General features: G+C 41.6%; 1 protein-coding gene across 1 annotated transcript; it reads right to left on the reverse strand.

Moving 5' to 3' along the window:
• Positions 1 to 9,829: 9,829 nt before the first annotated feature.
• LOC139935074 (histamine N-methyltransferase A-like) lies at positions 9,830 to 15,987 on the reverse strand. Its single transcript, XM_071929528.1, has 3 exons — positions 15,666 to 15,987; positions 13,565 to 13,885; positions 9,830 to 11,379 (listed from the first exon to the last, which is right to left on the reverse strand). Exons 1-3 carry the CDS (start codon positions 15,865 to 15,867, stop codon positions 11,021 to 11,023), a joined length of 882 nt encoding a protein of 293 aa, XP_071785629.1. The 5' UTR covers positions 15,868 to 15,987; the 3' UTR covers positions 9,830 to 11,020.
• Between the last annotated feature and the right edge of the window lie 56 nt (positions 15,988 to 16,043).

The raw sequence follows: 16,043 nt of genomic DNA on the forward strand, positions 1-16,043 counted from the left end.
ACCTTGTCAACGACCGTCAATGACAGTACACTGTATTACCGAATTGCCGTGGCTTTTAAGTTTTACCTCGTTTTCATTTGTAATGTTTTCAATGTAAACGCAAGCTTGGAAACATTTATTTCTTCAAATATATTAAGTCTTTTTGTTATCCCAAACCATGCTCTATGGTCACCCCTAATTAATTTGTTCATTAGCCCAGCAGTTGACTATGATGCAAGTAGCCGGGCCCGTTGTACATACAACACGCGAGTTATAAAAATAATGTATAGGCCTATATGGACCATGTGAACTACAATAAATGTGGCCTTGACATTCTATGGCTGCTCTGGCAGGCAAGCTACTGCACTGGTCCTATGTGAAAGTTGACATATTTCTGTCACAATTTCCACATCAATCCAAGAGTTATGAAAGTAACAATCTTGACAAGTTTTGAGATGTATCCCCTTCATCATACCAAAAGTTAATACACATTATTGTACAGTGCAATCTCCACTACAATAAGTGTGGCATTGACATTCTATGGCTGCTCTGGCAGGCAAGCTACTGCACTGGTCCTATGTGAAAGTTGACATATTTCTGTCACAATTTCCACATCAATCCAAGAGTTATGAAAGTAACAATCTTGACAAGTTTTGAGATGTATCCCCTTCATCATACCAAAAGTTGATACACATTATTGTACAGTGCAATCTCCATATAATATAAGATTTTATGTTTTCTTCCGTATAAGGCTTTGTTCAAATTGTTTTTTGAGAAAGAGGTGATTTCTCACTAAAATAATAAAAGACTTCTAGCTAGTAGTCTTTTATTCCTATCTGAAAGCACACAGATAATTCGTCCATCAAGGGTGTTTTTCCTTCATCATTTTCCCGACTCCGATGACCACAAATAGAGTTCAAATTAGTTTCACGTTTCAATTTTCATGGTTTATAAACCATGTTTTCAAGATGCCTCAACTTTCATGGTGTATAAACCATGATTTGTAAACCACGTTTTTCATGCTACGATTTTTATGGTTTATAAACCATGATTTGTAAACCATGATTTTCATGTTTCAATTTTCATGGTTTATAAACCATGTTTTTTAAATGCCTCAATTTTTATGGTTTATAAACCATAATTTTTAAACCATGATTTTCGTGCTTCAATTTTTATGGTTTATAAACCATGTTTTTAAGATGACCCAATTTTCATGGTTTATAAACCATGACTTGTACACCATGAATTTGATGCTTCATTTTTCTGGTTTATAAACCATGTTTTAAAGATGCGTAAAGTTTCCATGGTTTATGAACCATGATTTACAAATGTTTGTTGCATGTTCATGGTTTGTAAACCATAAACTTACACCAAAAAAATACTACTGGTATGTAAACCATAAAAAGGATTTTGCAGCACTTTCTATGGTTTACATCTAATTGCTATAAACCATGGTAAAAACATGCCTTAAAAGTGCCAAACAATTAATTGACAGACGGCGCCCCATAAATTACCAGCAGTGTACCTTCCTTATAACTTAAAAAAAAAATCAAAGTTAACTTTGGGTTCGCGTTGGAACTTCGCAAAATTAATGGGTTATTATTATTTGCAATTGTTTAAATAGTTCCGCCAGCTGGGGGCTAGCTGTGGGGTAGCATGCAATAAGTATAGCCACTTGAACAAGAAAACTATGTCGTCGACATTCAGTAATTCCTTCATACTGTCATTGACGGTTGTTGACACCGAATTTTGTACTAGCACAACATTAGTGCTGCGTTCAGGTCAACCTCGTCCCCGTGGTTTACTTTATTTCAAACATTTATTTTTTACAACGGAACGGTCAACATCGTACTGATGCGCGACCATAGAGCTATATAGCTCTATGTGCGCGACACAGCCTGGGGACGAAGTCCTGGGGTGGATTTCACAAAGGTAGTCCTAACTTAGGACTAGTCCTAGGCAATGCTAAGAGATAGGACCAGTCCTAAGTTAGGACCAGTAACTCATCCTAACTTAGGACTGGTCCTATCTCTTAGCATTGCCTAGGACTAGTCCTAAGTTAGGACTACCTTTGTGAAATCCACCCCTGGTGGGATGGGCGGCAAATTGCCACCAGTACTCCCAAACGGGGAAATGTGCTGACGCCCCCTACCGATCAATTGTCGTATCTCGGACTAGCCTGAACGTCTGACGTCATTATTCGATCCTTGCGGATAAAGACAGGGGCCCAGTCTAATCTAGGACTGTAGAGGGTTTCAGAGACGCCGGGCCATTTTGGTGAAAAACTCGACCTGCTAGTGCTGCTTGTCTTTTTTTTTTTTCCAACAGTATTCACACAGTCAAACTTTTTTTTTTACAATCAGGATGTATTCCCACACTAAAATGAGACTGAAAAAATTGGCCATCACTAATTAATATTCTGCATGTGAAAAATTAAAAGTTGATTTAGCGCCAAATTAAGGCGCTCAGAGAGATACTTGATAGTAAATTTTTGCATGCAACCCTGTTTATAAAAATACCGTATTCCCAAAATTTCGTGCGTATTTACAAAATCAAATCGGAAAACAAAATCAAGCAAAAAGGCAACTTTTAAGTTTGTGTTATAGTTGGATATTTTTTTCAGAAAATGAAAGCGTCCATTTGTGTATAGACTCGGTAAGGTTCTAAGTCTGTGATCGTGGTTTAAGTCGTCCTGATGCATGATAACCGAAAGCAATTTTTTTTTCTCGTACCACACGCTGGCTACGGGGTCAACAGTGAAGGGATGCGGGAAAGCGCCCATTATACCTTATGCATGTGGGTTTTGGCTATAGTTCGGTACGGGGGGGGGGGGATGCTGTCACCATTATTCGATTTTAGCAAACACCTATCCTTAAATCTCTCGTGAACTTTTGCAAATGGTGACCCCGGTTCAAAAACTAACACCACTGAAACCACAGACAAGAAATAATCGAAACGACTGACAAGAAAGCGACTTATGAATACAAGAAAATTACATTTATTTTAAATTAATAACTTAACGAAAATTATGTTAAACTCTCTTGGTTCGACTAGTGAATCCTTTCACATTCAGTTTCGGTTATAACAACCTAACTTTAAATAAAATGCTTGGTGATACACGATTGATTAACTCTTTACGGAGGAGTTCAACTCCAGAACCTTTCTTATTGATTCAAACAATCTTAAACTTCAATTCAACTTAGTTCAGCTTCAAGTTCGTTTCTGATATACACATTGTTAATTACTTGGTAAACAATTGTACCATTACTTCATCACGGAGGAGTTCAACTCCGGAACAGACTTTTCTTATTGATTCAAACAATCTTAAATCTAGTTCAACTTATGGAGTATTCCAGCTTCAGTTTCTTTTACAAGATTTTCAACTTCAATTCTTTCACAAAATCATAGCTTTACTATATCACAATCAACTCATCATCACGGAGGAGTTCAACTCCGGAACCTCAGGTAGGTCTACACTTCCAGACTGCCAAGTACGTCTCATTCGTCTACAACAGTTCGGTGGAATTAGTACATCTTTCGGCCAGCGCCATCTCTCTCTTTAAGAGTGTGTGATTACTCCTGAACCTACGGCCATGAGTGGTGTTACTGGCGAGATCCTCGGACGGGCTGAGTGTTGTGGTTTTCCCCAAAACGGGAAACGAGTTCTTCCGACACTGAATTTGTCGGTTTGAAACGATTTTTGGGTTGTGGCTGTCTCCACAAAAAATAAATCGGAAAATTAAACCTGCTGTTTCAGGCCTTCGGAAAGTTGACGCCGATCTTCACTCTCACACAAATACACCCAGACTTAAACCCACGTCTTCCTCTGTCAAGAGGTTCTTGAGATCTCCCATATATTTCTTCTCGCACTCACATCCTCACACACCACATTCCAACAACATTCCACAACAAAATTACAAAAGGTACGGACAAAGCAACCGATTTTAAACGAAGTAAATAGTAAACAAAAACACAAAGCAACCGCAACTAAATCACCTTGTATCGCAAGACTCGATTATAGAAACTTGCGGGAATTTTCTGCGCTCTAACAATATTATGTCGCATGCAATTATGTCCTCAATGCAATATTCTATAACTGACATACAGATCCTTGTCATTTGATTGGTGGAACTTACTTCACGTGACATTAACTATTACTCCCATCCGCACCCGCGATCAAAAAGACCTATTCGCCTATGGGGAATAGCATTTCCCATTCAACAGTTAGAATCATCCTTGTTCCCAATGTTTTTGAGCAGGACAGCGCCGCCGCGCCGCTGCTAAAACAAAGGAGCACCTCCTGTGCAAAAGGTTGTGATCTGATTTGTGCATTGTTATTGCCTCTACGCGGCGCTATATAATTTTTGGTTGTCAGTAATTTGTGCGATTTTTCATAATGTTATACTTCTAAAATTCATCAAATGAAAGGATCTATATGACATTATATAAAACAAACATTGAGTGGCTTTAATTCGGTAAAATTTGTACTGTTAATTCGGTAAAATTTGAACTGTTCCATTTCACTCGGCTTCGCCTCGTGAAATGGAACAGTCCAAATTTTACCTTGCGATAATGTTCCTCCCATTCCACTCTGAGCCACTCAATATTTGTATACTATCCGGAGAACATTATTGCATATGCATTAATGTCCGCAAGACGGTTTGTATATGCAATCGTGTCCGCCCGGACGCTGCTGCATAATGCAATTGCGTCCGCCTGGACACGTTTGCATATGCAGTTGTGTCCGCCCCGTGCAAAACCGTCCTTGCAGTAAATTAAACGCCCTTTGTCGCGGAACACCATTGCAATTTTTTTTTTAAAGCTAAGTGCATGTCATGAACGACATGGGAAATGTTCGGCCGTTGGGTATTCGCTGCAATCATAAAAAAAGTGAATATTAATGCTGCATATAATTACATGTGTAGGTTCAGTGCATGCACGCTCCGCTTACATGTCCAACGGACGTTTTTGCATAGCCCGGACACGATTGCATATGCAAAAGTGTCCGGAGCGGACAGTATTGCATCTGACACCGGCCGACACATTGGGTGCGTTCGTTTAGCTTCCCTGGGTCGACCCCTGTGTGTGGCGGGTTTTTTTCCAGGACGAACGTGGGTAATTATCTGCACACGTTCGTCCTGTGGAAAAAAAAAACCGCCACACACTGGGGTCGACCCGGGGAAGCTAAACGAACGCACCCATTATTGCCTAAAACAGCGCCCTCCTGTGGATAAACATCCGCAGTCAGCCTATCGATTTGAGATTGCGAGTTATAATGTCACTAATCTGCGGGGGAATTCTGCGTGGCTGAAGCAGAGACTTTACATCAAGTTTACCTCCCTTCCAGATGAAACTTGTGAACATTTTGATAAAGATTGCGAAAAAACGGCCCCTATATGCCATGGTGAACTAAATGATTGCAACCTACTTCCCACACAGGCCAGAACAGCTGAACTTAAAGCATCCCCACAATCGTCAACACATTGGTTTTATTCACGTTTCCCGAACCGTGGACCCTATTATCCTCTTTCGTTATAGGTCACAGGACACTAGTTGGCACGGATTACGTGACAAATAGTGTCCGCCCAACAAATAGTGTCCGGGCGCCATGCTGCGGCGTCGTGCTGATTATTTATAATCAAATACAACCTAGAAAGCTTTCAAGTAAATACAAGCCAAGTAAAAAAATAGACGAACAGAACACTTACTCTCAATCAAAAGTATGTCAAGATTAGTATTTTACTATGGTAAAACAGTGCAGGTTTAACAAGTGCGGATTGTGCTAAATGTTACGAATTATTTATAATAAAATACAGCCAAGAATGCTTTCAAGCATACAAGTCAAGTTACAAAATAGACGAACTTTGTCAAGATTAGTATTTTACTTAAGTAATTAAAAAGTACAGGTTAAAAAAATACGAATGAAGTGCTAAATGATAAATACCATGAATATTTATAATCAAATACAAGCAGGAAAGCGTTACAAAAATGTAAAACTAAAAATGTTACAAATGAAGCAATGCACGCAATGATGATGCACGCTAACCGCGGACACTATTTAGCAAGCTTCCGTAAACAATGTGACGTCATAGACGCCTGACAAATCAGAACGCAATATGCTAATGAGCGGACACTTATTGCCAGCGGGCAGTTTTTGTCATGACACCGGTTTGAATGTGTGTATCTACTCACACAAATACGAAGGACAACAAAATCAAAATGCGTGGAGTGGGGCGGGGGGGGGGGGGGACACATTAAATGTGTGTCCTGAACTTTCATACAATTAAAATGTGTGGTGCGGAAAAATATGCCCGACTCTTTCATGAAGAGCAGACAGTAATCGTGCCATTGTTATACTTGTTATTAAGCTTGATACTGCATGACCTGCTGCCTGGAGTGGGTTTTGGCGACCCCAACCAAATTCCCAACCGACTCACCAAGTTGCATGGGCGTCAATCAGGGGTGGGACAGGGGGACATGTCCCCCCCACCTGTTTGAGGGTGGGGGACACAATATCAAATGTCCCCCCCCCACCTTTTTGACCACCTCTATCATGAAGCCCAAGTTTTGCCCTGTGTAAGACGAAACCCGGTGTCCCTATATGGGCATTAATCCTGTTGGCAAAGGATGACACAATTTTTTGAAGGGTGGGGGACACTATATCAAATGTCCCCCCTCAAAATTGGCCATAGATTGCATCACAGAGCATCTAAAATGCAAAATTTCCCCGGGCCCTTAATCGGGCCCGCACCTCACGACGTAAAGGCTTCCCACACGCATGGTCCATCGTTGACAGATTTGCACCTCCCCCTGAAAGAGTGGAAGGAACGTGAACCCCACACCATTTTCGAAGGGTGGGGGACACAGTATCAACTGTTCCCCGTGTCTTTTGACCACCTTTATCATGAAACTCATGTTTTGCACTGTGGAACTGTGGAGCACTGGAACACAATATTCCCATTGTTCTGTTTCGTTTGGCCGCTTAATGGCCTAAAGATTGCACCACAGAGCATCTAAAAATGCAAAATTTTCCCGGGCCCTTAAGCGGGCCCGGACCCATGCCGTAAAGGTTTCGCATTTGCGTGCTCACTCTTTGGCAGACTTGTCCCCTAAAATTCGTGTCATAAACCAACACCTGAACATGCTGTTAAACAAAAAGATTCTACTGCTCACATTTTACAGATGCTCTGTTCCATTCTGTAAGCATCTTATTGGCCTAAGATTGCACCACAGAGCATCTAGAATGCAAAGATTTCCCGGCCCTTAAGCGGTCCCGGACCCATGCCGTAAGGTTTCACACTTACGTGCTCACTCTTTGACAGTATTCCCTCCCCCTAACACTTGGTTCAAAGACACGCACTTGAAGATGCTGTCAACCCCAAAATGCTCACATTTTACAGATGTTCTGTTCCATTCTGTAAGCCTCTTATTGGCCTAAATATTGCACCACAGAGCATCTAGAATGCACAATTTTCCCGGGCCCTTAAGCGGGCCCGGACCCATGCCGTAAAGGTTTCACACTCATGTGCTCACTCTCTCACATATTTCCCCCCTAAAACTTGGTTCATAGATCCGAACTTGAAGATGCTGTTAACTCAAAAGGTTCTACTGCTGCTCACATTTTACAATGTTCTGTGCCATTCTGTATACCTCTTATTGGCCTTAGATTGCACCTCAGAGCATCTGGAATGCAACATTTTCCCGAGCCCTTAGGCCCGGACCCAAGGCCGTAAAAGGCTTCGCGTTCAGCCTTATAGCAGGCTCCATCTTTAATACCCACCAGGGATGAACTGCCGTCTGAGCATTATAATGCAGAAATAAAATGGATATTACGAAGCTATACAGTGAGTTGTTTTTTAGGTACAATAACCATGATAGCAAAAATAGGTGCATCATAGCTTGAAATAGGCATTAAATCTGAGAGGGGGAACATCACCCTTCAGACTCCATAGACTGCACCAGAGAGCATCTACGGACAAAAAAAAACCCGGACCCCACGCCGTAAATGTTATGTCCCCCCCCCCCCCACCTTTCAAGACGGATTGACGCCCCTGCCAAGTTGGTGTCAGGTTGGTCTGAACAGCATCGTCACCGCGCTCAATCCGAGTGCGCGAACTCAACCGATGACCAATGTTTCTGGTTGGGGTCGCCAAAAACGCACTCCAGTCCATGTACTGGATTCATCTGTTGGTTGATATAAATAATATTTAAAAAATATATATATATTATATATATTAAAGGCACCTTTAATTTGTCAAAGACAAATTCTCACATGGTGCATCCCAACATAATACAACAGCAAGCCTGAGGGAAAAATTGATCATCGAAATTGCATCAGTTTGTGTGCTTTCAGATGCACAGTGTATAATAAATGTTTAGTACGCTATCAACTCTCCATTGCTCGTTACCAAGAAAGTTTTGATGTGAACAATATTATTATTTTGAGTAATGTTACTAATAGTGTCAGTCAGTGCGTTGAAGTGATTGCATTTGTCACATCAGATACCAAGACCAAAACACTGTGGGTTTACCAACAATGGTCACCGCAAATTCTCAGATAATGTATTCAACCTGTAGATTATTTTTCTTGCGTGGACAATCGCCGGAATTTTTTCTTTATTTGTATAGGTTATCTCAAAACGCAAGTTCAACCTACTTCACTGAAATTGTACACTAGTAAAGGTCGCTAGTTTTTCCGCTCCATTGACCACTAAGTGCAACGCCGCAAAAACCCAACTCAAACTTCATGGTTGAAAAATCTTTTGCTATTACACTTTTTTTGTTAGTTTTACTAAGGCACTGGAAACGTTTGGTATCATTGTCAAAGATCACTATAGTCTAGTCAATCTATGGTTTGGCCTTGACAAATTGCAACAGAAATGATCTGTTTTTGCAAGTGTCTCCTGAAACCCTCTTAAAGGCAGTGAACACTATTGGTAATTGTCAAAGACTAGCCTTCACAGTTGGTGTATCTCAACATATGCATAAAATAACAAACCTGTGAAAATTTGAGCTCAATCGGTCATAGAACTTGCGAGATATGAATAAAAGAAAAAAAACACCATTGTCACACGAAGGTGTGTGCGTTTAGATGGTTGATTTCGAGACCTCATGCATAAAATAACAAACCTGTGAAAATTTGAGCTCAATCGGTCATAGAACTTGCGAGATATGAATAAAAGAAAAAAAACACCATTGTCACACGAAGGTGTGTGCGTTTAGATGGTTGATTTCGAGACCTCATGCATAAAATAACAAACCTGTGAAAATTTGAGCTCAATCGGTCATAGAACTTGCGAGATATGAATAAAAGAAAAAAAACACCATTGTCACACGAAGGTGTGTGCGTTTAGATGGTCGATTTCGAGACCTCAAGTTCTAAATCTGAGGTCTCGAAACCAAATTCGTGGAAAATTCTTCTTTCTCGAAAACTATGGCACTTCAGAGGGAGCCGTTTCTCACAATGTTTTATACCATCAACCTCTCCCCATTACTCGTCACCAAGAAAGATTTTATGCTAATAATTATTTTGAGTAATTACCAATAGTGTCCACTGCCTTTAAACAACATATCCAAAAAGTAGAAAAAAGTAATCAGGGGAAATAATGCATAATTTACAATTACCGTGTCCCCCCCCCCTAAAATAAAAACAAGGTAGGAATTTTAATTTTTGTTCACATAATTTTTTTTTCATGGGAATAGTCACTGCAATGTTTCTAAACATTATTGAGTACAAACAAATTCAAGATGGCGGCCATTTCCCCCGCAAAAAACCGAATTAAGGCTTTTAAATAGGATAATAATCAGAGTTAAATAACCGCTACTCGGATGTACATGCCTTATAGACTCTGTGGTAGGTGTATACATAAGTGACATTATTGTTAAGTCTCTTTTAATGTCGCATGACAGTTCTTCACATTATTTATCACTTTAGGCCCCCCTATTAATCCAATTTTACATACTATACTTGTGACAATGGTATATTCAAATAAACAACTATCAACTTTATTATAACACTCATAGGAGACATTCAAAAGCAACCCTAACTTGCATGCAGTGTTTAACTGGAAAAGTTGCATGACCCCCAAATGTAATAATACCATTTTTATTTATCCCAGATTCAGAAAAGACACAGTGCGATGTTTGCATACATTTGGATTGGTATGCAACGGATTTTGATGTAACACTACCTTCAATACATGGTTTTAAGAGCTGCATGGCACCATCTCTCTTGCAGCTCTGTCCTAACAAAAAAAAAGGTTATAATATAACTCCATAGGTTTATAGAGCTCTATACAACATCTGTATTGAAATTGTGAAAACAATATTATAGAAAGTACCAACAAACATTTTATAGGAACAAATATTTGCTATAGATTTCTATAGAAATCTGAGGGCAACTTCTGTATAGAGAAAATTCTCTATGGAATTCTACCAAAAATAAATGTTGAAGCAAATTCCCAAAAGAGAAAAATCTCTATAAAATTCTACTAAATATTATGAGCTCTCTGCCGTCGATTTCACAAAGAGTTAGGACTCGTCTTATCTCGAGTTAGGACGAGTAACTCGTCCTAACTTAGGATTAATCTAAAGGTCTGCATGCTACAGTGCAGGGTTAAGACTCGTCCTAAGTCCTAAGATTAGTCTTAAGTTAGGAAGAGTTTTGTAAAATCGACGGCTGTACAATCACATACATTGATTGACAACCAACATCTGTTGGGCAAGACTTCTCTGCGCTTAGCAACTCTTTATCAAAATAGAAAAATTAATTTGAAAAAAGGGGTCAAAGACTACACCTAGGAAAGCCTCATAATGTTGCTCTAGTAAAGATCTGGTTTTTTTTTAAATATTTTTTGTTCGTCTTGTCCTGTATAGCGTTCCAAAATCAAGCAACGCTTATGGGATTCAATTAGGCCTCATTTTAACATTTTAACTAACTGTCCTTATCCTATACATAGTGCATTGTGTGTGTTTTGAGTAATTACCAATAGTGTCCAGGTGCCTTCATAAAAAATCAAAAAAAAAATCAAAGAGGTAGTTCTCAGGTAGACATCTTAGTAACGATAACTGCATCTCGATCATTACTCATGAGGATTTTTCTTCCGTCTTTCTTGGTGCACTCGCTACTTGCCAAGTACTCCATCGCCTCCTTGTACTGCGAGGGTGTGGCCGTCTTCCTGAACCCCTTCAACTGGACGAGGAAGTCGCGGAATAGTTCCCCGTCTTCTGACGTCTCGTTGAAGCACTCCGTGATATCCACTTCGGAGTTTCGGTGAATCTGGACGCACGGGATGTTACGGGCCTCGAACGGGCGGCGGATGTGAGCGGAGCTGATGTACCGTATACTCTGCTTCAACAACCCGGGAAGGCGGTTCAAGAAGTTTGAGAAGCCACTCTGGTCTGCATGATATCAAAGTAATTATGAAAAAAACTTGAATTATTAACCGTACTGTTAATTTACTGGAACTGTTTGTTGGAACGCCGCATTTTCCAGACAGTAACTCAGAGCAATAAACGACTGTCGTCGATTTCACAAAGAGTTGGGACTCGTCTTATCTCGACTTAGGACGAGTAACTCGTCCTAACTTAGGATTAATATTAAGGTCTGCATGCTACAGTGCAGGGTCGGGACTCGTCCTAAGTCCTAAGATTAGTCTTAAGTTAGGAAGAGTTTTGTGAAATCTACGGCAGGCTTCTCCCAATAGTTGCAGGCACCCTTTTGGTTGTGGCGTTTAGGGCTGGGGGATATCAAAAGCAAAGCCTGGTACAAAGGTCCGACGGTTCCACTTTATCACAAGGTTAGATCTGAGTAAATGTTTTTTTAGCAATCGATGTATTCTTAGACATTGTGCAACAATGTTGAGGTTATATCCATGGTGCAACACGCAACACAACACGCCACACCACACCACGGCACACAACGCCACACCAGCCACGGCAAATTACCCTCGAACCGCCACGCTACACCAAGCCACGCCACACCACGACCGACACGACACACCACGCCCCACCACGCCAAACCACGCAACACCACAACACGACACGGTACGACACAACACAGCATAATGTAACGTAGCGTAACGTAACGTAACGTGACGTAACGTAACGAAACGTTACGATGCGCATTTACCATGTGCGTGAATACTCGAGTGCGCTCGACTCTCAGACATGAATATGTATGAGGTATAAAACTAGTTATTTTGAAGCGAATTTTCCGTCAATGCCTTTTCAGTGCCGTCATTGTGTCAATTGTAGTTTTTTCTCAGCTCATGTGGAGTATTATGGGTGCGTTCGATTAGCTTCCCTGTGTCGACCCCGCGGTGCTTACTCGGGTGAGCCCCTGACAAGAGCTAATCGAACGATCACACTCGCCCTCTCGTGGTGACGTCATGCACCTCGGGTCACCCCAAGTGACCCACTCCACAAGCAGGGCACTGGGGGTGTCCGGGGTGAGCCCCTGGAATGACGTCAAAGCTATTCGAACCGCACCGGGGGCATACCAGGGTCGACCCAGGGAAGCTTAACGAACGCACCCATTTCTTTACCCGGCTGCGTGTCAAAGGCTTTGGTCATACCTAATGCCAACATCTACCTTGCAGGGCTCAAGTACAAAAAGCCCAGACAGTAGCTACCACACTGTCAACAACCTCAACAACCTCAACAACCTTTTAAAAGTAGCTACCTCAACAACCTTTTAAAAGTTATTCGAACCCACGCTCGGACGACTTTTAACCACTATAATTTTAAATCGACGCTCTAAACCATTCGGCCATGACGCTCTATAAATCAGTGTCAACAGGACAATATGAGTGCAGCGTTTAAATCCCCCAAAACATCGTAGAAGTTATTTTGCAATCCCACATCGTACAAACGTTCGGGCAGAAACCAAAAAGATGCAAAATTGATTCAATTCTCACTGCAAAAACTGGGGAGTTAACATTTACACCGTGGGTGTCGTCACACATAGAATCTACATAAACATCATAGGGTGTTAAGGCAGTGGAAACTATTGGTATTTACTCAAAATAATTTTGAAACGAGGGGGTGCTGGTGGTAGTATAAAACATATTTGGAAACGGCTCCCTCTGAAGTCACATAGTTTTCGAGAAAGAAGTTATTTTGTGACGAATTTGACTTCAAGACCTCAGATTTAGAATTTGAGGTCTCCAAATCAACCATCTGAACGTACACAACTTCGTGTGACACGGGTGTTTTTTCTTTCATTATTATCTTGCAACTTCGACGACCAATTGAGCTAAAATTTTCATAGGTTTGTTATTTTATGCATAATGTTGAGATATACATAGTGCGAAGACTGGTATTTGACAATTACCATTAGTGTCCATTTTTTTTTCAAGTAATAACTGTTATTTGCAAACCCTCACGGTGTACTTTTTGAATATTTGGTTGGTCTATATGTGACGACACCCATGTTGTATAAATATTTTACACTCCTTTTTTTTTTCTTTTTTTTCTTCAGATTATGGATTCAGAGTTCGCGCTAGTAAAATTCAACCAGAGCAGTATTTAATTTCAAAAAAAAAAAAGTAAAAAAAAAAAAGTGTCAACTTTTGGTTATTATTACCTGAGAGGATAATGACAAGCAGCTTGCCACCAGGTTCCAGGAGATCGTACAGATACATCAAGGAACTGTCTACGTCCTCAACGTGGTACATGGAGTGAATAGTGCTTATGAAATGAAACTTGGTCCCAACTCCGTCAGTATCTCTGTATTGTTCAAGGGTTTGCTGTCGCCAGTCAAACTTCACATCTTGTAGTTCGTGTCCCTTGGATTGGACCAGTGCTTTGTACTTGATGATTTGATCTTCGGCAGGTTCAACTACACGGTTCGTGATGATCGGATATTTCTTCAGGAGCGCAGTCAAAAATGGATAATCCACTTCCCCTTAAAAAAAATTACAAAGTAATGTTAGAGATGACACGTTGTAGCCTTGATCAAGGCGCTACAGCCAGCCGCGATCTGCAAAATCCAAGTCCCCATCACTGAATTCCGCCAGCGCACCCCCATACATAACACAGTGCATATAATACGTGTACAGCGTATGTACACGTATGTACTGTACATGTACATGTACCATCTGTATACGGTACACTTACGGTACATTGGTACCTCCCGTGTTGTTTGAGCCACGTGTATGAGGTTGAAAATACAAAGACACGACCGTTCTCACGACTACGCTCTACTGTTCTCGCTGTACAATGTATGGTAATGTACATTGTGTATGCACTGCACGGGTGTGCCGCGAACCGGGCCGGGGAACAGTACGTCAACAGCCTTGATCAAGGCTAGACACGTTGCCTTTATCTATGAAAAGCATTTGGTTAGAAAGACATATCCACACAATATGCCTCGAAATTGCGTGGGATTTCTTTTACTTTGCGAACTATAATTAGGGGTCACAATGTTGGAAGCGCCTTGAGAGTGTGAAAAGCGCTATATAACAAAAACAGGTCAATCACGGTCGGCCATTTTAGGGAGTCAAACTTGGTGTGCCGTGTATAGTTCACGACGTAAAGGGAAAACCACGCAATTTTTAGGTACAGTTGTGTGGATCATCACTATATTAGTTTAAAAAACAACATTCCAACCATAATAACTGTATTTAGTAACAAACGGTTTCCAACACTTTTTAAAGAACAACTCGTCCGATCCAATGCAACGTGTCCTTTAAGGATAATATTATAGCGCATTTTGCAGTAATGACTCAGAGGAAGAAGCTGGGATGATGGGGATGCACACGTCATGGGTCAAAACCAAGATCCAGAACTGTACCAGCCTCGGCCCAAATCCCGCCTCAGTCACCGTTGAGGGTAACTCTGTCGAATTCACACAGAACTTCAGGTATCTCGGCTGTGGCATCCATTCCTCAAGCTACTCCTCCCCCGACATTCTCCGCACCTTGGGCTTGCCCCATCCACCTTTGGGCAACTAGATCGTGTCTGGAGGAACAAACGCCTCAAGCTCACAACCAAGCTGAGGGTATTTACGACCTGTGTCCTCCCCGTCCTACTCTACGTACATGGACACTCCGAGCTGTTGACACACGAAAGCTTCAAGCCTTCAGCCTCAGGTGTCAACGTCGCATTCTCGGTGTCCGGTGGTCTGATTTCATCACTTACTAACGCAACAATCTCGGAGACCACCAGCATCGAGGATATCCGTGTGACTATCTCCCGGAGACGTCATTCCTTCTTTGGCCATGTCAGACGGCTCCCAGAAGATACACCTGCCAATGTGGCCCTCAGGCTGAGCGTCGAAGCACGGGGAGGATCCCGCCCCTGCACAGCCTGGAAGAGGCCAAGAGGCCGACCTCGTAGCACCTGGGTGTCGGCCAACTGGAAGTGGACTTCGAGTCCCAGGCTGGGCAGCTGTGGCAATCCGCAGCACAGCGCATTGGTTGGGCGGCTCTACGTCCCCCCTGATGGATCAAGAGAATGATGATGATGATGATGATGATGATGATGATGATGATGATGATGATGACTCAAAGTGAGGAATATGAGGAATATCAATTCTACCTTCACCTCCCCTGTTCTTTTTCTCATAATTTTTTTTCTCCTTGTAGCCCCATAAGAGTAGCTTTCAGCCTTGTTTTAGGGCGAACTTGCAAAAAAAATAATGATTAAAAATATAAAATTTGGTTGTCATTTGTTTTCTTGCCTACCCGATCCACTGCCGATTCCCAAGACACGGAGCTGTTTATCTTGATCCAAGTTCGGGAGATGTGGAACGATGTTGTCTAGGAGCACAGTGTTGGTCCATGTTTCCTGCATTGCATATTTGGCCGAATAAGAATTGAACGTCTGGAACGACTTCAGATAGTGTTTCTGATCGTCAAACAAATGTAGTAGTTTTGACTCCGCCATAATACCGTTATCTGGCTCACTCTCCCCTCCCTCACCCTATCAATCTCTCTCTCTCTCTCTCTCTCTCTCTCTCTCTCTCTCTCTCTCACGACTTCTGTGCGCGACTGGGGTGACTGTGTGGTCCTTTGGCATGCTATTATTATTAAGGGACAAAACGGGTTCAAAATGCACCCAAC

Source organism: Asterias amurensis, chromosome 3 (assembly GCF_032118995.1).
Source record: "Asterias amurensis chromosome 3, ASM3211899v1".
NCBI classification, from domain to species: Eukaryota; Metazoa; Echinodermata; class Asteroidea; order Forcipulatida; family Asteriidae; genus Asterias; species Asterias amurensis.

What these genes read in the sequence shown, in the direction of transcription:
- LOC139935074 (XM_071929528.1), bottom strand. Translation starts at nt 15,867, where the DNA reads ATGGCGGAGTCAAAACTACTACATTTGTTTGACGATCAGAAACACTAT. An exon ending in GGGAATCGGCAGTGGATCGG is followed by an intron (nt 13,886 to 15,665) that starts GTAGGCAAGAAA and finishes ATTTTTTTTAAG; the next exon opens with GGGAAGTGGATTATCCATTT. An exon ending in GCTTGTCATTATCCTCTCAG is followed by an intron (nt 11,380 to 13,564) that starts GTAATAATAACC and finishes GATATCATGCAG; the next exon opens with ACCAGAGTGGCTTCTCAAAC.